The 26,223-nt window shown below is 38.8% G+C and overlaps 1 protein-coding gene across 1 annotated transcript in view; it reads right to left on the minus strand.

Moving 5' to 3' along the window:
- Positions 1 to 5,873: 5,873 nt before the first annotated feature.
- The window catches only part of spon1a (spondin 1a), a 131,005-nt gene continuing 110,655 nt past the window's right edge, over positions 5,874 to 26,223 (minus strand). The window contains exons 8-16 of the mRNA XM_036585481.1: positions 25,432 to 25,633; positions 22,547 to 22,687; positions 21,856 to 21,931; positions 19,739 to 19,921; positions 15,687 to 15,857; positions 14,911 to 15,078; positions 13,944 to 14,108; positions 9,327 to 9,572; positions 5,874 to 7,634 (exon numbers count right to left, since the gene is read on the minus strand). Coding sequence (XP_036441374.1) covers positions 7,471 to 7,634; positions 9,327 to 9,572; positions 13,944 to 14,108; positions 14,911 to 15,078; positions 15,687 to 15,857; positions 19,739 to 19,921; positions 21,856 to 21,931; positions 22,547 to 22,687; positions 25,432 to 25,633 — 1,516 coding nt within the window. The 3' untranslated portion in view covers positions 5,874 to 7,470. The remainder of the gene's footprint in view (positions 7,635 to 9,326; positions 9,573 to 13,943; positions 14,109 to 14,910; positions 15,079 to 15,686; positions 15,858 to 19,738; positions 19,922 to 21,855; positions 21,932 to 22,546; positions 22,688 to 25,431; positions 25,634 to 26,223) is intronic.

Below are 26,223 nucleotides of genomic sequence, written 5' to 3' on the forward strand. Positions count from 1 at the left end.
AGAGCAGCACAGTGGCACAGCGGGTAGCACTGGCCTTTCTGTGTGTAGTTTGCATGTCCTCTCTGTGTCTGCGTGGGTTTCCTCTGGGTGCTCTGGTTTCCTCCCACAGTCTAAAGACATGCAGTTGGCCAATTGGACATACTAAATTGCCCCTAGGTGTGAGTGTGTGTGTGACTGTATATGTCTGTTTATCTGCCCTGTGATAGACTGGTGACCTGTTCAGTGAATGCTGGGATAGGCTCCAGGACCCCCAATTACCCAGGAGGGGCGCAGTGGGTAGCGTTGTTGCCTCACAGCAAGAAGGGCCTGTGTTCAATTGCCCAGTCAGGCAACCAGGGTCCTTTCTGTGTGGAGTATATTCTGTGTTTGCGTGGGTTTCCTCCCACAGTCTAAAGTCATGCAGTTAGGCAAATTGGACATGCTAAATTGCCCCTTGGTGTGAATGTGTGTGTGACTGTATATGTCTGTGTGTCTGCCCTGTGATGGACAGGTTAACCTGTCCAGGGTGTTTCCTGGCTCGAGCACCCTAGTGGCATAGATAATGCATTACCATAACATATTAAGTGTATCTTATAATTTGTCTGATTATATTTGTGTTTTGGTTGTATGCAATTTAAAATACTGAGATAAGTCAGATTGGTGGAGTTGATCTCTAAAGTAAAATCTTCCCTAGGTGCTTCTATTGTCTAGAGCCGGCCCATCTAATACAAAAAGGATACTATAACTTTTAACAATGTTCAAACTTGAGCCAGTTACAGCTCTAGCTCATAGTCATTTTGCTCACAAATGGAAATTGAAGCAGCCGGTGTGTCTGTAAACAGATGAGATGGAATTATTTCTTTTTTATTCGCTTTCACATCCTAAAATGATCACTGTGCCGAGGGCCACGGGCTGCAAAGACCTCAAAGTCTTTACAGAGACAGCAAAACAATCCAGAGCAGATACGGTGGCTATTATCATAACATCTTGTCTTCCTCATTCTCTTAGAAAGCTTCTGTCCAATCTAGTTACAGCCCTAAATGTAATACAGTCTGTCCCCTTGTTAGTATCTTCTTCCTGTTCTGACCTTTGTGCTCTCCATCTTCCAACCCAAACAGTCAGATTTAGATTGCACCAGACTGACATTTGCAGGTACTTAGTGCAACATCCAGTGTGGCTTGTAAGACAAGCTGGAACTCCAGCATGGTTTCTTTAAGCATTCATGGATTCAGTCTCAACTGATTGTTAATCAACACTATAAAGCTTGTTGTGATTATTTGCAGCTCTGACACGGATTCACTGATTAAATATGAACTCTTGTGATAAGACATGCAAGGATTAGAGACCACCTGCTGGAGCTCATTTGGATGTTTGTTGGAGTTTGAATATTGTGTCTTGTCTGTATGTTTGTGCGTATGTTTGTGAGATAAAATGCAAATAGTTAATCAAACTAAGCTGTGATCCCTAAAGGTTTACATACAGTCTTATTTCCCTCTTCAATTATATGATACATGATCATATGACACTAGTAATTAGCACTTAATCCAGAACATTCCTGTGTGGAATTTGGTTTGAGTAAGTTGTTAATATCGTTATCATATAAAATAGAGTATGAAGTGTTTAATGTCCACTCTTAAGAACCGCATTGTAAGCAATTTTCTATTTTATTGCTATCACAACAAAAGCGTGTATCTCTAAAATGGACTTCATAGGTAGGAACCAAAAAAAAATCACAGAAAAATCTAATTGACAGTTTTCATCCTTATCCCAAACACAGTCAATGAACCAAGACACCAATATTTGCATTCATAGTTTTGCAGTGCAGCTACACTCTTAAAAAAAGATGGTTCCTTCAAGTGTTCTTTAGTAAAGACAATGGTCTAATAAAGAACCACAAACACTCAAAAGAACACTTTGCATGATTAAAGGGTTATTTGCAACATGAACGGGTTCTTCAGATTGATGGAGAATGTGTTGTAGATGGTTCTATATAAAACCTTTTTAAAAAGGGTTCTTCTATTGTAACAAGTTTGACATTGTAACAATAGAAGAACCCTTTTTGGTGCTGTATATCTGTAAACCCTTTCATGATGCAAAGAACCCTTTAATCAAACAAAGCGTTCTTTTAATGGTTCAAGGTTCTATTTAGAACCATTCTCTTTATTAAAGAACCCTTGGAGAACCATCTTTTTAAGAGTGTATGAGACTAAAAGATGTTCGGTGACATTGACCTCTGTTACTTATGAGCTACATTAGCCTCGCAGCTGCACTGCAAAACTGAAAAAGCAAGCTTCAGACACCAAACATGCCTTGGTCAAGTTATTTAGCTTGATGCTAATTGTGAAAATTAGATTTTTCATTACACTATTTCTTTACCTTCAAAGTAATGAGATATTTCAAGCAATTTGGAACCACTTCTGTTGCTCCATGCATCATGAATTGTTCACACATTGTAAATGGCAGCTGATTATTGCACCATAAAAAGGGATTATATCCAGACTATATAGGAGAACATTCTATAGTGGTTGTGGGCTGGAGTCCAGAGCAGGGAGGTAAGAGTCCAGACATGACGTGACTCAGAGAACCCCTTATGGGCACAAACAACAGAGACAGAGGCTAAATTTATCAGAATGAGGGCGGAGACGGGTTGGAGGTAGGATGCTGTAGGAACTGTCAGAGTGAGTGAAGTAAGCAGCTGATTCAACTAGCAGTAGTGAAGTTGGTGGGAATGATATGATCATCTGAATATCAAATCTGAGCTTTCATAAGCATCGTTGCACATTTTATGTATTAAGCTACTTTTACCAAGCTGTCATATATGTACAGCATTCTTTTACAGCAGTATCACATAACGCACTGTGTAGCTCACTCCTTATGAACAACTGGTCAGCTTGTCGGCTACACCACCATGTAGTGTAAACATGCAGATCTATGAGGTCATTCATCATTTTATAGGTGGCAATATGCCTAAATAAAGACCTGAGGTCTAGGCTTTTTTAAGAATGGCATTTTCAAAAATCACCTCACTCACACCCTGTGGTAAAGAAAAATATTCTAGAGCCAACACAGTTTCAGTCTATGTGCAATTGTTCCCCTGAATGTCAAGGGTCCTCTGATTTATGAGACCATTAAGTAGCCGGAATTTCAATACTGCTGCATACATGCTACAAGCTACAAGCTAATACTCCTGTACATCTAATTGATGTCACTAACCTTGTCTCTCCAAAATAGTACGTTAACAGGAGAAGGGAAACGTGCTTACAAGGTATTTTCTGACAGATATGCATAATAGCGCAAACTACTGCCAAAGTGGTGAGGCTGCCGGTCTCAGGGGGTCAGTGTTTGGGGACAATCAAGAGAATTTTAAGGTTAAATGGGGGTGGGAATGTAGACTTATTTCTTTGTAAAGGCAAAGTTCAAAGTAAAGGCAATAGCACACTAATCAACATTTTCACATGGAAAACAAGCCTATCATTAGCCCATGGGTGTAGCATAAGTTAGCATGACTGAAAAGTCCCCCCAAAAACTCCAAATAAGCAAGTGGAAAAACATGAGTTGAAGTTAATATTACCTCTTGCAATGGAAAACAGTGACATCAGCTAATGATCATGTTTCCTGAGCTAGATTGTTTTGTGTATGTTTTTATTCTGTTCTGGAGGGGAATTATTTTTGCACTGCAGGAATCTAGCACCAAAGGCTGAACAAGTTGAAAAAGTTGTTCTCACACTCACACAAGAGTTCTTTGCATGATGCAAAGCATATCAGAAAAAAAGATTTTTGCAAGTAAGATGTGAGAGTACAAAGAACCTTTATGAAGTTTAAAAAAAAACTAAGGTTCCAAGAAGAACCTTTGCATTATGTGAAGATTTTTGAAATCTTTGAAAGGCTCTTCACATGTCATTTAAATGTGCAGAAGGGTCAGCTTAGATGTAGCGTAATACAGACAGGTGACAAATTAAAAGAAAAACAATAACAGTGCAGAAATATAATGAGTGAAGATGTTTGCAGACAGGTGTACTGCATGATACAGTTAAGGAATTAGCATCCTACCACAATCTGTAGGATATGTCAAACTGCTGTGCAGGCCCAGTTGACCTCGATTTGGATCTTGACGGCAAGAGGACTTTGAAAGAGGGTTCATTAATGGGGTATGAATTTGGTCTCATCCAGGATAACAGTACCCTAATCCACAATGCACGAGGGGTCATTGAATGGTTTGCTGAATATGAAAAAAAAATTAAATTATATGCTATAGTGAAGCCAATCTGGCAACTCATGGTGGCCCATGGTTTTTCTTATGTCACCCACCTGTATGTAGCGATATTTCTAGGTTTGACTACTAACTGACCTCAAAGTTGAAACAACACTAGTATTTTTTTGGGGGGGGATGTGCATAAGACAAAATGCATAGCCTTTGGAGCTCAATGGTTAACCACACATTAGATTTTTTATAAATGGCATTCATTTTTCCCATTGACAAAATGGCTTGGACCCATGCTTAATGGTGAACTACAAAACAATGACACACCCTCAGAGGTCCCTGCAGTAAATCATAATTACTACACATGCTATCTGCATGGTGGTGCTGAAATTAGGAGCCTTTACTGATAGCACCACTGTGAACTGAAGATATGTTGAAGGTTGCCCAAGCAGCACTGGGAGTTCCATTTATTTGAGCATGACTGACAGCCTGAAACCTAGTGCAATCAACTGTGAGTTCACACCTGCTGCCATAGACTCTACATGAGAGAGGCACCTGAGAGATACTGAGAGAGAGAGAGAGAGAGAGAGAGAGACTACATCAGAATGAGCCAAGCCACTATTTTGCGACACAATTCACTCACCCATGCACTCCACAGTCCAAAGCGATTTCAATGGACATTTAACACGCATGTCAACAGCATATCACCATAACAATTACCAGCCATGCTCTGTGAAGGCAGTGTCAGTAGTGGGGTGGGAACAGGGTCTCTTGTTACCATAGTGACAGAGATGTACATCACTGGCATGCGAGTACTGAATAATTCACTCACACACTAGATACATGCATATGTATCATCATCATCATCATCACCACCATCATCTCATCCCTTGTAAAGAACTGGAGGCTATACTGAAATATCTAGTTACAGATATGTAAAGGTTTAAAGGCTGGTGAGTGCACCTGTGGGTCTTCAGTGTGTCATTAAATGAAATCCTCCACACAACAGCAGCCATTATTGTTTCCTTCCCCTCATACACATCTTGAGTCTAACAAAGCTGAAGGGAAAATAGGTTATAAGTGTTCAAGGCACACACATAACATTCAAACAAAGGGCCTGGATTTGCGATATTGCATAAGAATAAATTGGATTTATCTTCCTTATGTTATCGCTAACTAATTTTTCTCTACAAGGAAATAATTCCTGCTTCTAAAACGCAATTTTATCATAACCTGTAATTTGTTTCAGTGTTGGCTACAATTTAAGGAAGAGCTCTGCCAAGAGGGCAAAGCAGCAGACTTTGTCAAAAGGGACTGCAGCTTAGAAGGGTTTAGTGCAATATATAGGTTACCATGGCAACCTCATTCAGTGGGTACATGAAAAGCTGCACTGGGTCGATAGTGATTAGTGTTAAAGTGGGACATTCCTATAGCTATATATTTTCAAGCTGCCCCCTTTTTTCGCCTCCACAAATGCTTATTATTTGATCTTTAGGCCACTATTTTTTCATGTGCATTGTGATGGTCCTTTGTCGCTACCTTGTGGTTAAGGGCTGCAACTAGAGCTGTCTATTTATTCCATTTTACATTTTTGGTATCTTGCTGGCTCCATCTGGTGGATAACCATCTGAAGCACATCTGCAATGCTGACTTCAATTAAAACAAGTCACAGATAATACAAAAATGAATTAGGCACTTTGTCACATTCACTTTTATTGTAAAGGTGGAATATTCCAAAATATTATAATTTTTTTATGTCAGAGGGAGCAAAGATGGTGAAAGACAACTATAAAACATCTACACAACACTTTGGTAAGAATCTTGGATTACAATCTCAAAAAATTTCCTGGGGAAGAATTAAGAGGGATCAAGAAAAATGCACAAAATCAAAGGGAGACCAGTAATATGGCACCTACGTATTACAGCCAGGTAAAAATACACCACAGATTTGTTTCTCTAGAAAGAGCATTTTTTGAGGCTTAAAAATGCTGGAATGGCTGGTTAGCTGTGCTTTTATATATGTGGGATATAACATATGATACGGTAAAACACTTCTATTATTTATCTGAATTGGTTTATATCCATTATTGTCTTTTAAGAATATCATAAAACAACAACTTTACAATAATCTTGCAAAAAGAATATTCATATATTCTATATTTAGCACAGCTAGGTTTCACGCACGGCAAAATTACCTCTAAAATGAGTCCAAGATCTAAAAATGTCCAAATTAAATAATGACATAAACAGTCTCACTGTTCACCCGATGGCTGAAGAGTAGAGTGAACACACTGGCACTCGGAGAATTGAGTAAAAACTTCCAGAGCCTTCCATCCTGTAGTACCACCATTCAGTTGAGTGCCTTCATTCTAATGCTTTAGATTTTTGCCTTGGCTGAAAAGATGGGGCCTTGCATTTGATCTTGCATTTACATGGTGTTTATGGCTATGTATACTTCTTTAAACAAATCATTGCTGTAGAAAGCTTCAAAAGGGCACGGCGGTCAGTACTTTTCCCAATGCCATTTCTGAAGTGGTTGTGCACTGATGTGATGTGTTTTAAGTCCTTTTTTAACTGTAGACTGTTTGTAATGCTAGTACAGAAGTGTGAAAGTAAATTATGATTATGGAATATTCAAAAAAAGAATAATGTTTACTCGCCATCAGTCAGCTAACACTCCATAAAAAAGACCACACAATGCCAGTCTCCCGCCCATAGGCGAAGTAGGTATTTATATGGAGAACCCCACCAATGACTATGTGCAGCACTGGGCGTAATATTTATCCAAGACCATGACTCAAACAGGTACAACACATCTGAGAGGCGAAAACAGAAAATGATATGATTTGATACAATTTCATTTCTGTTTCAGATCAGTGAGTATGAAACAATAACGTTTTTGCTGCTCATTGCAAAATAAATGATATTTTATATGCCATGGTCAGCACTGTGTAAAATTTACTTCTCTAAATCTCACCACTCCACACCGTATCAATAGAAGGTAATTCAACAATCAGATATAAATGTACTAGAAATGGAATAGTATTTTAAACAGCAATTCTAAGCACCTCGCATCATTCCTTTTTTTCCAATAAATTGTGGGTCACTATCCTATATTCTAGTAAAAAATAAAAAATAATAAAATAAAATAAAAATAAAAACATAAAAATTCCAAACTGTTGCCCCATGCCATCCCTAAACAGAGTGCCCTGCACCACTGAAAGCCAGTGATCGACATTATATCCCGTCCCCGAGCCAAAACATGTCCCTTCCCGTGATTCTCTGCAACCCTAGCAGGGATGAACATTACAGGCCCGGATCTCCTTCCTGTCCTTGCAGCTGGTTAACTGTGAGCTCTTGAATCTCTTCTTGGCTGTCATTAGCCTCTCCTGGATCCCCCCGCCACACAACTTGGTACAGTCAGTCCATCCAGACCACGGCTTCATTTTGCATCCTGGTAGAAGAGACCATGAAAAGGAAAGGAGGTGACAAACAAGTGTGAGTCATCTTCACTTAATTTTTAGACTGAGTGCACTAATTACAATGATGAGCCTAAGGTTGATGAGATGAATTACTGACGGGCATGTATGTTACATACATTACAGGCCAAAATTATAGACTTTTTAAAACTATTTCACAGTCAATTTGCCAACAATATCCCCTAAAATCAAATTTACATCTTTTATTATAGAATATATTTCTTACACATATGAATACATTTCTTTGGCATCTGTGAGGCGTTTGTTCTCTTCATAGACAAACTTGGAGAGTAATTGTTTGCTGAGAAAGTTATTGTGACAAGATAAATACTTGCTTATGCCATTCTCCATCCTCTAAGACATGGTGGCGCTGCCTATGGTAAAAGGGCTCTCTGTGGAGATTTGTTGGGATCCTTTGAGACTTTGGGTCTCACTGAGAGTGAGTGTTGGAGATGTCATGGACATGATGGACACCATCTTTGTTGACTGAACTTGACTGAACCAATCACACTGAGTTTAGTTATGCTTGTAAACCAATACATGTCCCCTTTTTTTGCTATGCAGCGATGAATTAGCGATTGTACGCATAATTTGTCTAATTTACATATGACTTGCATAAAAGTGTAATTGCTTTGTTCAAGACTGTGTTAGGTGGGCGGAGACCAGAGGATCCTACCTTGGTCTTTTTACCTTAAGCAGAGTGTTCACTACATGACTTTAAATTCTAAAAGATTTAGGAAATGGAGATTATCACACACAGAATGTCAGTCCTTCATAGGATTTCTTGTTATTTTGTTGTGAGGGTGCATGCTAGACAGGGCGGTAAAAAGAGTATCACAAACATTCAGCTACAAAATCTCTACCATTATCACATGATACAAAAGTTAAACTGGACTGGACCTATTTGTGCTTTTAGGCAGCAAAAATGCAAACGGTGTGTTTGAGAAACACAGCTGGAGAAGTATTTTACTACGAACTAGCACTTGTTTAATTACGTCGCTGACCATCTCACACTTCAGGATTCATGAACATTTTGAGTCATAAAAATCTAACATACCTGAAAATATTGGTGGGCCTATGATCACACGGTTGGAAAATCGCCTTGGATTGTAAAAAAAAATGTTAAAAGGGGCAAAGCTGGGTTAAAATTGGGGCTGAATATTGTGTAGTGTAGGCCCAGCTTTAGGGTGAGATTTTTCGGGTCAGGTTATGTTACATGTTGACCTATTGGGATTGATATTTACTGTTTTTTACCCATTCTACAGATTATGTTTTTGAAAAACACTTTTCTGTTAAATTTAATTGTTTTTATTGTTTTTTCAAATCATGGTCTTATCTTTTTAATTTTTAGCATATATTTATAGCAACATTACAGGAAATAGCAATAGGTGTTTTTTATAAAAAAGTAGATTACTAAAAAAAAAAAAATCAGCTAGTTGGACACTTGGACGCTACTGCACCAAAATTTGGTCAAACTGTTTTATTTGTGTTAATAAGCACATTGTTGCCCATCATCTCTTTAAATAAATTAATATTCATACTTATAATTTTTACAAACTAAAGGCCTGTAGTGTTGCTAATGCCCCTAATGAGACTGATGCAAGCAATAATGGACAGAAGTAAAGAGACAGCGTTTCAGGAGATGTGACTGTGATGATGATGCCCACCTGCTAGCTCATCAGCTCCATCTTTGTTCTTTCTCTTCTTGCGAGCTTCGTTGCGTCTTTTCCTCTCATCACTGCCTTGGTTACACTTTCTGATCTTACATTTTTTCCTCTGGATGGACTCGGGGCAGGGGTCACCCCCGAACTGAGGCTCCAGCTTTATCTTTCGCGACCGGATCATGTGACCCTTACCACATGACTTGTTACACTCGGACCACTCCGACCACTCCGACATCATACAGTCTGAAGCTAGAGAGAGGAAGACAAAGAGAGATGAACTGAGTATAACCATTGCCACAATATCCACAGGAGCAATGTAATACCTCCGAGTCAATTATAAATATAGCCTGGCTAATGAATCTATTATTGTGTTGTTGCAGCAAGTATTGAATAACAAGCTGTCTGGGGACTCTTTCTAAAGGTGTTGGTGCTGTACTAAACTTAACTTAAAACTATTATAATTAAACTACTGTATTATGTCTCATCTTTCTGGTGCTAATCATCTAAATCTGTTTGACATGTTTTCATGGAGAGGTGGATCAAGGCCTTGCCCCTTAAACAAAAATGTATCACTGGGTGATAACACTACTGTACGTCGAAATTAGTGCAACTTACTACAATTTTACTAAATACTAATTTAAATCGAATTGAATTTGATTGTGTGATCATTTGGATTTCCTATGGTTTTGTTAAAAATCAGTAGTGCCATGTACCAAAAGACTAGATTTAAATCAAGTGATCATAACTCGCTTTTTAGCTCATGCAAGCTCACAGAACACGGAGACCAAATAAACGTTTCACATATAATTTTATTACCACTTGGTAAAACCATTGTCTTAAAGCATAAATTTTACAAATTATTAAATACATATAAAAATTTCACTTCAAAATGGATGCAGTCATTGATGTTTGCAGCTGGTTAGCTCATTATAACATCAGCTAACTAGCTAGACTGTTAAATATAAATAAAATAGTCCTTAGCTAAGGAGCTAATGTTAGTTCAGTTTAGATATTTTATGACAAATGAACAGAACATGCTTTCAGCAAACTTGAGGCAGTACTGCCAACTTCTTAGTTGTTTCTTTTTTCTGCAGTCCCTGCAGTCTTCTTTTATTCATGGTGTCAGAGGGCCCAAAATGTTCTTGTATGTTAATTTTTCCCCCTGAGGTCCACTTATGACGTGTGGCCGTATCTACCAAAAACAGTTCATATTAATTTTCACATGACTATTTTCTGACCCTTTTTTTATCCTTTAGAATTCAAACAGGCTATTTTGTTACTGTGCCTTTAAGAATGATATATGTAAATGATCTCTGTCCCAACTGTTTACCTTAAACCTTTTTTGAAGGGGAGAGGTATGTATTTGCAGTCAAGACTGGGTGTATAATGTCAGTACAACTGAAAAATCAGCAATGAAATGTGGCACAATTATGTTTCCTAACTAAAGGTATTGAAGACTTGGACCTGGGTGGGGTACGTCTGCTGTAGCCTGAATAGGGAGATACATTTAAATGCATTGGATTGTGTGACATCACAAAAATAATGGATTTAAAACAAGTTGTTTTTCCAGCTTAGTTTCAATATAGGGATAGTATGGACTGAGGAGTGAATGTTACAGTTTGAAATTTTATGTTCATGTACCACATCAAACTCTTTTATTTCACAATTTGGTTTGGGCTCTTTAAATGATGTAAACATCTGTGTCTCCAGATGGACAAAAAATGTATTAAGAGCACTAGTATTAAGCAAATAAATATGCTTTGAACACTTGTATTTTGAATTCTTCGCTCAATACTTTAACTTGACATGAAAGGTATTTTAAACTTGAAGGGTGTTTTAACTTAATAATATATAAAATATATTTAACTTAATAAGATATAAAACTGAATGAAATAATACTTGTCCATTTTGGTGTCATAGCTTGTCTTATGGTGTGTTATTATCAGCAGTGTGAGTGTGATTACTAATGCTCAGGGGAATCAGAAGACCTTAATGTGGCCCTGCTGTCAGCAAGCTAGACAAATATAGTAGCTAGTCAATGACAAACCAGCTAACTGAACGGATATAACATTTAGGTTACATGGTTGATGGCAGATTTAAATTTTGTTCACATGCTAATTATAAAGCAAAGGAAAAGTTTTACAAGGTAAACCCAGCTTAGACATTCACTTAGCTAGCTACTGTTAAAGAGGTATTATTGCCTGAAATTAGCATTTAATATGATACTTGTCATGTTGTGTAATATTCTGTAGTGCAGTAGTGCATCCCCCAGCCTACGTGGCTTGATAGAATTAATGATTTTGTATACTTTTTGTGTTTTTGTCCATTTGTGTTCTCTTACTACAATATCCAGCATTGTTTATCTCCCTCCCGCAAAGTGCCTCCCACCTTTAGGATCTGAGAAGGAGGTTTTCCTAGTCTTAAAACTGTAAAACTCTCTAGAGACTGTTGTGGCACCACTGTATGATATGAGTCGGCATGATTACAACAAAGATAGTGATATAGCTATATTTCTCATTTTGTCCCTTTGACTAATAATGTGACGTGATTGCAGAAAAAATAACTAGCCACGTGTGATTTGCCATGAAGGTAACTTTAGTTATAGTCTATTTTCACCTTGTTGACATAACAATCACATATAACATGATTGTTATATTCTAGGTTTATGTTTTAATGCAATGATAAATAGGAAATAAACTATTTTCAGTATTTCAAATCATTTTATTGCTCTACCAAAAGTGAGTGTCACACCAGTTTGGTCTTCTGCTCTTGCTGGAATTGCTATCAGTGCCATAACTGCTGTCACCACCATCACTCTCAGAATCTGTCTCCCTTTGCCTCTTCTGAGAGTTTCTCGGTCTCTCCAGGTTGCCAGAGCGCTGGTCTATAACATCATTTCTGGAGCACAGAGCACTGGGTTGGCTGGAATGCCCACGGCTGTTGTCTTCTTCCAAAACGGTAGTGTCCCTGGACTGGATGGCAGTCTGTTATAAATCGTATACCACCCTGGAGCGGTGTCTTAAAGGTGCATTAAAGGTGAGCCCTAGCAAGGGGCACTGCCTAAACTCAACAGCCATGTTGTCCATCACTGTAGATGAATTTGTCCACAGTTTGCTTCTGTGGATGCACCCATTGAGTCTTTGAACTGCATCTTCATCACTGGAATCTGACAGTTGGTTGGTTGAACAGCCAAAGGAATGCATAAGTGTCTGCCCAGGTTCAAGAAACCTGGACATGCTCTTTTGAGCTTTGTTCAAAATGAACTCCAGTTCTTCTGGTTAAGTTTTGGTGAAATATATGTTACAAGTGGCTGTTGTGCTGTTTTAATTTTTCTCAGCAAATTAGCTCCACATTGCAGACATTTAGATTCCTAATTTACTCATGAAAACATGCCTTACTGCTGCAAGTTGTTGATATTATGCTCAGTTGTATAATTTTTCTGTATAATGTTCTACAAAATATTTGTTTTCTGCTTCCTGACACTGAAAAATGAGTAACTTGTATTCAATGGCCGTTGTGACTAGAAGGGTGGTCTCTGACTTTTGCACAATACTGCTCACCTCCACAGCAGTGGTGTGATAAGAGCACAGTGATGTAAACAGTTTTAATAAAAGATCAGATACTGCTGTTACTGAGCCATTAAAATTTGTCGACTGTCTCCAATATTCAGTGTACAGGCAGGCAAGTGGAAACTAAGCAGATCCATTATCAAAAAAACTAAGAAACAGAGCTAGGGTCAAACATGGCAAAACCAAGAATAACAACTGACACAGCTCAGAAACACACAAAAATGGCAAGCAATAAAAAGCAAAATATATACTAGAGTTAATAAGTGTGATAATGCATGGGTGGAGCCAAAGCAAAACGTGCTTCCATCACTGTGCTGTGTCTCCAGAGGGGATACATCATGGCACAAGGTTACAGTCTGAATGCCTCTATTATTATACCAAAAACTTGCCAGCTGCATTGAATGTTGATTGAAGCTTTAGGCGGAGCAATTCTAAATTGTGTTCAAAACAGTTTCCACATCTGCAGTAAAATTAAAAACTAATGTTCATGTCCAACAAGCTCAGCGAGGTTAAACTTTTCCCAATTTCAATTTATTTTTCAAACCGAATTTAATACGATGCAGACCGGCAGACTGTATTTTCTGCTACTCTGCCAACCACCTGATTAGAATTCATTCCCCACTGCACAGTAATGGCAGAGCTGCATCCCTCCATAACTAATGACTTTTGTGGAATTTTTTGCTTTCCTTTTTTTTCTTGCTTTGCATTAAAAACATGATACAAGCAAATTGGTTCATTTCCAGAGATGTGCTGTGTTTGTGAGTGGGGGGTAAAAAGAGTGCTGAAGATTGCATTTTAACTACACACATTACCTTTTAGGGCTTGGAGGTAAACACAGCCTTATCATTTCTTAATTTTGGCACGTGTGAGTATGTGTGTTCCTGTGTATGTAGCGTGGCACTCTGGCAGCATGCATTTTCCTCTTAGGGAGAGATTGGAGTGCAGTAAATTGCATTTTAACTATGTACATCACCTTTTAGGGCTTGGAGCTAAGCTGTATCATTTTATAATTTTGGTACAAATGTGTTTGTGCCTATGTGTGTTTACTCACGGCACTCTGGCAGCATGCATTTCTCCACTTGTTCCAGTTCTTCGCTGCACTCTCCCAGTTCCACGGGGGATTTGAGCATGCGCTGGCGAGTGCGTGTGCCCTTACCACATGTCACACTGCAGTCACTCCAGTCAGACCATGGAGACAGTAAGCATGGGATGGTATCTGTCAAAACAAGACGCCAAAAACAGCACTAAAACATGCTGTCAAAACAGAGTCCCTGTCCCTCACAGCCAAAGGCACACAGGCTCTTGAGAATGCAGTGACATTTTGTGCAAAGAAGGAAGAAGATTGTCTTTGTTTCACTTTTTGCAGACATTTGTGGAAATAAAATTGCTTTTTATTTTAGATTCCTCAAAGTAGCCTCTCTTTGTCTTAATGCAGCTTTTCGCACTCTTGGCATTCTCTTCTTTTGGCAGTTTCTTTTGGACCTCCGAGTGGTGCAGCCATCTAAATGTTGGTACTTATCACTGGATGAGTGCAAGTTTGATCCTTGGCGATGCCATAGCCATCCATGGCCAAAAGAACACAACTGGTCTCGCTCTGTCTGGGTGGGTAGGACAGCCCTCTTTCTCCCCATCACCCAAAATGATGCTAGCCAAAGCGGGTGTCCGTAGCTGATGTTATAGAATTGGCAGTTAATGTTTTCCTCCAAGCATGCAGAGCTTTCCATTAATGTTGAGATAGTAGCCATTTGAAAAGGTGTGGCAGTGCTTCATGTGTCTCAGAGGAAGCACAAGCTAACCCTCACCCTCCCAGCTTTGTGGCATAATGTGATAGGGGGAGATGAGTGAAGTGGACATGACTAAATTAGGAGAAAACTGGGTAAAAAAAAATCCCCCAAAAAGCCACCAGCCTTTACCATTTATATTTGTTCAGCTCTGTATCAAGAGAAAATCACCTGTGTGTATCCACATACTATGTGTGTGTGTGTGTGTGTGCGTGCATGCTTGTGGGTTTAACTCACGACACTCTGGCATCATGCACTTCTCCACCTCCACCACCTCTGCCCCACAGATGGAGCCATCAGATGGGGGCATTTTCACCATGCGCTCCCGACGCTTCATGCCTAGCCCACAGGTGGCACTGCAGGCATCCCACTCGCCCCACTCTGTGACCAGACAACTGCTAGGAGCTGCATGATAGATACAGCAGCACAGAGACAGTTAATCGGATTGCTCATGCAAATTCAATATTTGGGCTTGGACATAGGAGCAAGTAAACAACTTAAAGCCATGTTTCAGTGAAATGTCTAATCTGTCTAATGTAGTTGATTTGCCACTACATATTTGGTTTCTGATGTTTGCTTCTTTAATTTTGCACTGAAGATACAAAGCTTTTGTAGCTTATGCAAGCTTATAGCTTACAAATGGACAAAAAGCATGGACAAAATTTAGGGTTCAAGATGGTTTTTTAGCTATGAAACTTACTTTTGTGCCTTTTTCTAGATAACTGTATGTCATACAGCATTAGAAACCACATATCTATTTGATGCTGATTGATGCTAATTGGTGGGGTGTACGTTTCCATTACTTGTTAGTTACATCAGGCTCACAGCTCCAGTGCAAAACTAAAGAACAGAACTTCAGGTGCCAAACATGTTGACTATTTCTGGGGTAAATTAGATTTTTCAGGGCAAAAGGCAGTGGTACAGGTTAGAGTTTCAGGTTTTGATCACTGTTCAATTTTTCTAACTAAAGGCAGGAATTCAGTATGCATGATATAATAAATCTGTGTACTCACAGCAGTCCTCATTGACTGTGCATGGCTCTGTCTCCTCAGTGGGCAGGGTGCAGGCGAAACCATCTTCGGGAAATTGCTTTACATAGCGCTCTCTGGAGCGCATGCCCAGTCCACACGACACACTGCACGGCGACCAAGTGATCCACTCCGACATCATACATGTTGTAGCATCTGGGACAGTCAGAGAGAAAGGGTAGTTTGCAGAGAGATCAGCTTTGAAGTTTGTTACAATTAGAACACATTCAAAAAAGTCATGAACTCTTCACATTTTTAACCCTAAAAGGAGAATTCCTCAGAATTTTTAGGTTTCTGCATAGTTTAATTGTTGAGATGTAGACAAATATTATTCAGATTAGTTTGATGTGAATTGGTTTAATGCAGGGAAACATACTAGCTCTGATTTACAATGGTTCTGAACTAGAGGTCACAATGTCTAATGAAGCAATAACACAAATATAGCAATTTTATTTGCAAATCCAAAATAACCAACAAACTTAAACGTGTCTTCTGAGTTTTTATAAGTAATACTGATCATAGTAAAATAGTGTTAAATAAATGGTAAAATAGTGGTGATCAATTCTAACTTGGTAAGCTCTAGAATGGTGCATTTCACATCAGACCACTCTGAATGACTTTGTTTGACATCTTAATGATTTGATTATACAGAAATTTTTAAAAAGTAGTGGAATATATATATATATATATATATATATATATATATATATATATATATATGCAAAATATATTCGGAATCTATTTTTTCCATATGGGGAATGTATTTGAAATATACACCAATCAGGCATAACATTATGACCACCTCCCATGGATCCACTCAGACCAGCGCAACACTCACTAACACACCACCACCACATCAGTGTTACTGAAGTGCTGAGAATGATCCACCACCCAAATAGTACCTGCTCTGTGAGGGTCCATGGGGGTCCTGACCACTGAAGAACAGGGTAAAAGGGGGCTAACAAAGTATGCAGAGAAACAGATGGACTACAGTCTGTAATTGTAGAACTCAAAAGTGCACCTACATAGTAAATGGAGCTGATAAAATGGACAATGAGTGTAGAAACAAAGAGGTGGTCATAATGTTATGCCTGATCAGTGTATATGTCCATATATTTTTTTTTTTCATATGGGACCCCTGGTCAAATCATATGTTTTGCATATATTCTAAGTAAAAATTACTTTGTGCGTCCTCTGCAGAGAACAAGTTTATATATGTAATTTTTCTGCAAATTTTAATGCAGTATTTTTTTTAAACATATCTGGAAAAATAAATCATAAAATATAAAATGTGCGATAACTGCACAGGCCACATCCCAGCATGTTAAATTTAGCAAATAAACAGTGATTGTGCACTAAAATGTGCAGAAATTTGTTCTCTGTAGGGGACGTGTTTACTTATTTTTATCAATAAAACATGTAATTTGGTTTGATGTGAATTGGTGCGGTGCAGAGAACATGCGACTGTACATTTGCATAAACCCAACAGATTTGTTAGGCACAAGTCAAAAGCTTTCTGTGTGGAAGGTCAAAGCACAACATCACTAACATGCACACATTTAAATCCACATAGAAAAGGAAATGTTGTAAATCAGATTTTTTCTTTCTTTATAAAATTAAATTCTCAAATATTAATACTCAAAACCTCAAATGTATTCTCCTCTCCCCCAGAGTCACCCCTCCTAAATTAGAGGTATTACTTAGTTCTGCTTGATGAGTCAATGCTAACAGAATCATTACTAAAATGCCATGGGTAAACATGCCATCCCAGAAGATCCCGTTATCAGTCCAGGCACATGATCATCAATCGATAATAGCTGTTAACGGCCCATTAAACACTAAGGAAAGTGAAGCCGCCCGGTGGTGATGGCTTGTACGTGATAGGAGGACTTCTCTCTGAAAAAAACTGCTAGAACAGACTGACACCAGACTCTATTATTCTGCAGGAGAGGCCTACGAGAAGGGCTAGCAGAACAGAACCAAAGAGAAGATCCAGAGTGGCTGAGCTAATCTAAATTTCTAAAGAAAGAGACTCATGCAGGAGATGGTGTGCTAATATTAGGTTTGCATAACAAAGGATCTCCAACTCCCTGCAGTGCAAGTGAAAACACTGTAGCTCCATAATTCCATATTTTTCAGATGGCATAAAATTTCTCTTTCCTACTCCCCTCCACTCCAGACTACCCAGGGCCTAATAAACACTTACTCATATGGTACCTCGCTCGCTCTTTTTATTGGCCAGTGTACAAATGAGCCAGGGGTTTTCATTGATCCCTCTTGGCGAATAAAAACTGTATAGAATCAGCTTTGACCTTTTAACGTCTCCAAGCAGAAATCAATGCAGCAGCCCATAAAAAGGAAAGCCAGAGGCTTGTCCAGACGTGATGTGCAGGTTCTGTCACGTCATAAAACCCTCTCTTATTATGACTTTAGAACTTTTTCAAAATGTCCTTCAGTAAAACATGATGACCCATGATGTCCCATTCATGCACCTCTGACCACAAACTCTGGATGAGGAGGAAAGATCTGCTCCCCAAAGAATGACCTAATATAAAGCTACAGAGAAAGTACAGTATTTTATAGAGACAAAGCCTCCAGGTCAACATTAAAGATACTCAGTTATAATGTTAGCATGTTCTCAGTAAGACAATATAAGAGAGAATAAAGACTGCACAAGACCGAATAGGTAACGTTGCAACGTATATATTGGTCGGCTGCTATTAAGTATGATATTAATAATTTATAGGTACTGGAAAAAATCCAGATGCTAATCCACTAATATTGCTTCGAAGTTGCTTGTTTTATATTACAATAAAGATACGTCTTCAACATGGAAAAGTTCTTCACATCTGAGGATTTTATGGTTCTCATCTAACAGTTTATTTGAAAACTGACACTCATATCAGTGAGTAAATTCATGTTTAACTAAGACTGCTGAAGTCTTAAAGCCATATAAAAATTATATTAGCCAATATTCATGGTTACTGGAATTTTCAAAGGCTATTTATGTTTATTTATATTTATATTTATATTTATATTTTGCTGTGCTTCACTTACAGAGTATGAACCAAGTAAAACTTTTATTTGGATGTGTTTCATTAACTGTAAAGAAAAGGTCATTTTCTGGGTGTCGATTTTGTACACTAATGACCATTGCTCTCATTGGCCTTTCTCAGAAGACGGGTAGGAGTAGCAAGTGTGGCATTCGTGTAGACAAGTATGTAATCACATAGAGATGTTTAATTTGGAAATCCTGTTATTCATGTTGTAGCTTTCACTGTTCTCATTTGTCACCGCCAAGATAATGCTAATTTCTGTTTGCATCCTAGTGGGAGTTTCAATGATATGTTAGCACCAAGATAATGTACCATATATTTACGTTTTATAACAGTTCTTCATCTTAAACACAAACATTTGTAGCTTGTAACAGACATTTAAGAAATATAGTCTACATTTTGGATTTTTCGTTTTAGATGCTTCAGTAACTCCTTCAGTAAAGCTTAAAGTCTGTGTGCTTATTACTGGAGACTGTTAGCTATATGTCCATGTTACTGTAGTGAGGATAAAATATGGTCCACTTAGTCCACAAATAGCCTGTCAACATCAACCAGAGTCTGCTAAAGCAGTCACTATGGTAGACATGTAATCTTAGTGATATGTGACATTACATCATTGTTTTACACTGTTCTGTCTGTTAGAGATGTCCATGTGTGAAACTGCAGAGGCGGCAGTGAAAGTATAAAGGCTAGAATGTTCTTTTGAGTTGGGTAGGACATTTGCTCTAGAGATGCAGCATTGAGCTGCAAATTCTAACAGCCTGTAGAATCACATCCTTTTGTAAAAGAGAAATATGTTAAATGGTAGAGGCTTGATATATCACAATTTCCTGGATGGCAGATAAAATGACGAATAATGTTTATGTGAACTGGCAGGTTAAACAGTTTTGTTTACTATGTCTCCTTTAAAATCTGTATCAGTCGAGGTAACGAAATGTTCAAAGAGGTCAGGCCCTGATATACTAAGGTCACGATGCTCACCCTCATCACTGCAGCCAGGTCCCATACAGGGCTCAAAGTCCTGAGTGTGTGGGCAGGGCACACTCAGATCCAGCTGGGCCTTTAGCATCCTCTGCCTCATCCTCTTTCCCTTCTCACAGGTGGAGGAGCTGCAAGCTGACCACGGTGACCAGTTGGAGTAAATGCATGTCTCAGGAGTGTCGTCTGGTTGAGCGAGAAGGAGAGAGAGTAAAAAGCTACAGACGAGACTAAAAAAGGAAATCTAAAAACTGCAGGACCTTTCCTGTGGGCTACAACGTCCTTCCAAAAAGACAGGAGTCCAAGACCAAAATATATGCAAAAGTCAAACTAGAGGACATCTGGCACACATCATGTCTACCCACAACTTCAACCACACACATACATTTGTGCACACACAGGCATGCATAGCACAGTAGGGCTCAAGTGATTTATCCACCGTACAGATTTATCAGTACTGGCAAAACTCCCAGCAATAAAGCACTGTAAAGCTCTGATGATTTCATGCTTGTGTGTCAGTCTTTATAGAGGCTGCAAAACTGACAGTCACTCTCTACTTATTTCTATTACAGCAACACAGACTGAACTGGCAAATTTGAACACCACAATTGTTGTCCTGGTTAAATTAACAAAAACTGCAAAATGCACCCCTCATTTAATTAGTTTCCAGCCAAAATGGCCATTAAGTAAATGTTACTCATTTTTTTCAGAAGATACTTCTGAAGAGATTAGGTAGGAGACCATGTTGCATAAGGAAGGGGAAAGTCAGAGAAAATAAGTGAAAAAACAGGTAGTTGACTAAAACATGATTCAAAAATATATGAAAAGGGGATGCCTAACAGTTATGAAGAAAAGGGAATAGACAAAAAGAAAAAAAATGTGCTAATCAAACACAGAAGCTTTCTGGTGTGCTTAGAAAAATGGACATCACTGAATGTGTTTAGGATCTCTTGGATCATGAGGAAGAAAATTCAACCAACTTCTAAGACTAAACTTTGGTGGTGTGGAAAAATATCCCTTCAGATTTCTATGAAAAAAATTAAATTCAGTCTCCTGAAAATAATGAAAGCTGTAATAAAGTCAAAAGGTGACCACACTAATACTGAAACAATTGATATTATATCAGTTATATATTTTTACATTTTTCTGCTAAGTATGATTTTTTCAGCTTTTACCTGATGCTGAGAAATGAATAACTTGTACTTAATGGCCGTATTGACTATAACCTAAATAAATTAAGAACGCTCTTTGAGATTTTACTGGACTACTGGAATTATAACTTTCAAACACACACATGCATACATACAATGATCGGCCACTTTATTAAGTACACCTATTTGTATGTGCACTTTATAGTTCTACAATTACAAACTGTTGTACAACTGTTTCCATGCATAATCTGTTAGTCCCCTTTTACCCTGTACTTCAATGGTCAGGACCCCTACAGACCACCACAGAGCAAGTACTATTTGGGTGGTGGATCATTCTCAGCACTGCAGTGACACTGGTGGTGGTGTGTTAGTGTATGTTGCACTGGTACAAGTGGATCAGACACAGCATTGCTGCTGGAGTTTTTAAACACCTCATTGTCACTGCTGGACTGAGAATAGTCCACCAACTGCAGCAAAAGATGAGACTCTGAATTTACATCTATAAGATGGACCAACAAGGTAATAGTGTCTAATAGAGTAGGAAGTCAGTGGACACAGTAGATGGTCAGTGGTCAAAGTGTTAAAAACGGAAGGAGAACTGCGGTGTCTGATCCACTCGTACCAGCGCAACACACACTAAGATGCATCCACCACGCCAGTATCACTGTAATGCCGAGAATGTCCACCACCCAAATAATACCTTCTCTGTCGTGGGCCTGTGGGGAACCTGACCAATGGAGAACAGTGTGAAAGGGGGCTAACAAAGTATGCAGAGAAACAGATGTATAGAAGTACAAGAAGTGTCGAGAAGTACAAAGTGCACCTATATGTGAGAGGAGCTGATAAAATAAACAAGGAGTTTAGAAACAAGGACGTATATATATAAAGGTGCATGTACACATGCATGAACACACACACATTGTTTCTGATTAAGGCCCCTGAGAAGCATATATAGTGAAATATGCAGACCTTCCTCCTTCTCCTCCTGAGCGATATCTGCCACTATGTCATCCACGTTATCAGGCACGATGTTGCACTGCTCACCCTGTAGCCACAGGAACACAAAGCATAACACACTCTTACCTGCAGATGTTTATCACATCATCAGAAAACAGAAAGATTCCACCCTTGGACGGATATCATAACAGAGCTAGCAAATGTTCAAGAGGCTGAAGGTTTCACCTTGAGTTGCACAGTACCCATGGACCCCGCATCAGAAGAATTCATTAAAATAAAATCCGATGATGCCCGCTGGGTCATGGACTTAATTCAGCTAGCGTAGTAATGGTGTGTATCCAGCAGTGTATTGATTCACACACCCACACGGGGTGAGGTATTAATAACTTATAAGTATCTGTCCTCAGACAGCAAATAGACATGTCTGCAATAACAAATCACTGAGCAGAGTTTAAGGCCAACTGTCTGGCTGTGGAGCAAATGCTGTACACTGACATTTAAAACAACAAATATCCAGCGCCTCACAAGACACATATTACAGCAGCTAAGTCTAAAGCTGCTAGAAACCAGACATGTGAACAGTGTACTGTTAAACCTCACTCAAAATAGCTCAAAAATGTAAAAGTTTTGGCAACAATAACAAAAATGTGTCTGCTATATTTGAAGCATGTAATTCTGTTTACAGAATGATGGCAGAACAAACCTTGCGGGCGATTCTCTCCACAACCACCCTGGCCACTGGTGTTATAGCGCCCCCCTCTGGATCATAAAATGGGCTCTGGGGATGATCCAAACTAGTGAGAGGACGAATCTTCTCCTGGGGGAATGTAGGCTTGTTGGGAGACTGCATGAAGAAAACACACAAAGAATCAATGTGCTACAACTGAACTAATTTACCTGCATCATATATTGGTCTTGTATTTTATTTTTTCCACACTCTCAGAAATAAAGGTAAGAAAGTGATCACTGGGGCATTACCCCTCTTGTCACTAGGGTACCCCCAAAGGTACATCCCAGTACCTTCAGTCAGGGAACATAATAGTACCTTTACAATTATATATTCGGGTTTTACTGACTCCACACACCACGTCTCGTCTCCAGGCTTTTTATTTCATTGTTCTGTTTCAAAACATTGTTTTGAAAGGGTACAAATACGTACTTTTCACATGGGAAAAACTTATTTAAGGTACCTTTGAGGTACATTTACATTTGTTTGTACCTTAATGAATGATAAATATACCTGCACAGTACCTTTATTTCTAACAGTGTTTGCCTCCCCTCTCTTGTGCCTCATTCAAAAAGCAGTCCAAGCTGAAACACTTCTTATAATGTCAGTGTGAATGGATGGAGCGTAACTTCTCTAAGCTGAAGGTGGATATAAATGTGTTATCACAAAAACAATGAACTGGAAGTGGCTGTTATTGTAGCCCAGTTTTCAAATATAGGCCATATGAACTGAAGAGTGAATAGTACATCTGGAAACAATGTTTAACAATGCTTATATACTACATCAAATACTACATCCTTTTATTAAAAAGGCAAATTTGTTTTTCCAGGATATAGGCCCTTTACTGTATAAAATTAAATACATATAACTACGCTCTTCTCCAAATGATAAATTCATCGGTCTTAATACACTATTGATGTTCACATCAATTTGTGTTTTTTTCTTCTGCTTTGTTCATTTGTGTCTCCCTGCTAGTGTTAAATCCCATTACATCACAGAGTCCCTTCTACTGCAGAACTATCATCATGGCTCTTTGGGCTTCACATGGTGAGATTTGTTCTATTCTGCAGTGGCAGGGTCAGTAACAGGGGGACAAATCCACCACACACAGCCAGGGGGCCACACAAATCACACAAGTATCAACTCCCCACTGAGAGTGGCCAAACTTCACAATCCGTAAATGATAAGCTACCTGCTGGACCCATTCGCTACCCTGCGGCTCAGACAAAGGCAGCACAGAGGATGGCACAGAGGATGACAGGACTTTGATCAAAGAATCTCATCTTTTATCCATAGATTTGGCTCTTTTATGTTGATGCATAATTGTTTTATTGAATTATTATGAGCCATGGCAAAGGGAATTAACAAAGAGGTTATGACTGAAAGATGTTTCCTCCCTCACATAATCCATCACACCAGCAGATGGCAGAGTCATGCTGTGATTACGACTGTCCAAATCTTTACTCATAAAATGAAATACATATTCACATCGACTTCCTGTTATTAAACATATAAAAAGCTTATTTTGGTTTACTGTCCACTTATTTGTGTGTGTTTTCAGGGTTAAAACAAGGAAAAATAGGGCTACCCTAAAATGTTTGGAGCAAAAGTGCTTTTTAACAAAAGCTACAGGCTTCAATTATAGACACTCACATGTATACAGTTCTATGCAAAAGTTTGGGGGCCTTTGCTGTTAAAATAGTGAAAATAAGTTCACTTGTCCTCTACAGAGGACACACCTCTACACATTTTAAAGCACAATAACTGTTTATTTGCTGAATTTAGCATACTGAGAAAAAAACACAAATACTATGGTACATTTTATATTTATGTATTTTTTTTTACTCAAAATGTGAACCTCAGCAAATAAATAGAAATTCTACCCCTAAATGTGCTGAAAAATACCATAGGTTTGTTCCCTTAACTTACTTTCACTTAGAAAATCAACATAACATGCAATTTGATCAGGACACAAACTTTCTGCATACGTATATATGCCCAGGGATGTGAAAGTGAGAGTGCTGAGGGGCTGCAACTGCTAAAAATAATTTTAAAATAATAATCTGAGCATAGTAAAAATCTACAAGTGCTTGTTTTAGAGTGAAGTTTGTCATTTCAGTTTACATTTTATTTGCATATGATCAAAATCTGAAAAGTTAACACTGTTTTTTCATTACATTACAGTGAGCTGAATCATTCCTTTACCAAGTGCTGGCCACTTCGGGGGTGTGTCAGTAAAACTCAAGCAGCTTTACATGTGAAAAGTGTGAAACAGTGTGAAAGTGTATGCAGAGTTATAAGCTATATCTATATAAGAGTTACATCTGTGCCCCAAAGCTGCTTAATATTGTTTAAAAAGTTTTTAAAAAGTAATTTAATAATGTCTCTTGTTTTGAATATATTTAATATGATTCTTTCAACCACTGTATGTTCTACTTTGTGTGTACTGGACTGTTAAATCTTCAGCTTATAGCTGAATGGCTGCGTAACATTTGTCCCAAAGGAGAGAGAGTGAGCAGCATGTTATGTCAGTTATATGTATATGTTGTCAAATCTCGAAATGCCCCCCCAACTCAAAACAATTCCCACATCCCTGTATATGATACCCCACATCTTGACACTAAATAAAAAGCAAATATGTTTATGTGACAGTCAAAAACCCACATTACCCAGAGTCTCCAGTGAACAGTAAGCTGCCAACCCAACCCCACAACACACAAACCCATCTGCAGTTCAGCAAGTTCAGAACTGAGCTCCAGCAATCACTCAAAGTCACATAGAGGGCTTTCCCTGGAATGACTTGCATAACCAGCATCACTCATCTGTGTGACAGAGGGGAAGTGAGTCACCTGGACACTGACCTCATAAGTGACCCCACTGTCAGTGCCTGCATCCCACGGGATCATGTCCTGGACCAGCTTCTGGACCCAGCCGCAATCCTTGGTGCAGAGGTCCTCGGCTGAGAGGCCCACGTTCCAGTCAGGGCTGGGCCCCAACATGGTCAGGAAGGACATGAGGTGACGTGTGCGGTCCACTGAGAACTCCGCTGATGGGGCCGCCCGTCTGCCCAGAAAAAAATAACACAAGGACACATTCAGACAGGTTAAAAAAAGTTCCTAAATACAGTTTTAGGAAAACAAACTTTTACATAATGTGTTTTTTGTACTTTTTAAGATTTTCTAGATTACTGTACTGGTACTGACGCACTTCCATCAAAGTGCTCACTTCTGTTTTTTTATACCTCATTTTTATGCATTAAATCATCCAGTGAAACAATGATGCAATATACCATTAGACAGCTTAAAATCTGAGCAGTCAATTCCCATGAACCATTTTATGAGCCGTTATTCACAGCACTTACAATCTTCTCATTTGCAACATGCACTGAATGAGCAAGATCTAAAACATGGTCTTAATAATATGGCAAGAGTCAGAGATCAGTTTAGAGATCTATGAGTCAGACAGAAACAAAGTCTTCCATTTTAGCCTCTGTTACTCTGTGTCAGTAATTCATGCAGTTATCCTGATAGTTGGGAGACTTGAGTGCTACATTTCAAATGAGACCAAGACCCACCCCTTGCCCCTACCACGTAGCCCTTACCCCTTTGTTTTGCACGTTCACACCCAGGGGTAGGGTGTCCTGATTTTTGTTG

This window comes from Colossoma macropomum, unplaced genomic scaffold (assembly GCF_904425465.1).
Source record: "Colossoma macropomum unplaced genomic scaffold, Colossoma_macropomum, whole genome shotgun sequence".
In the NCBI taxonomy this organism is placed as follows: Eukaryota; Metazoa; Chordata; class Actinopteri; order Characiformes; family Serrasalmidae; genus Colossoma; species Colossoma macropomum.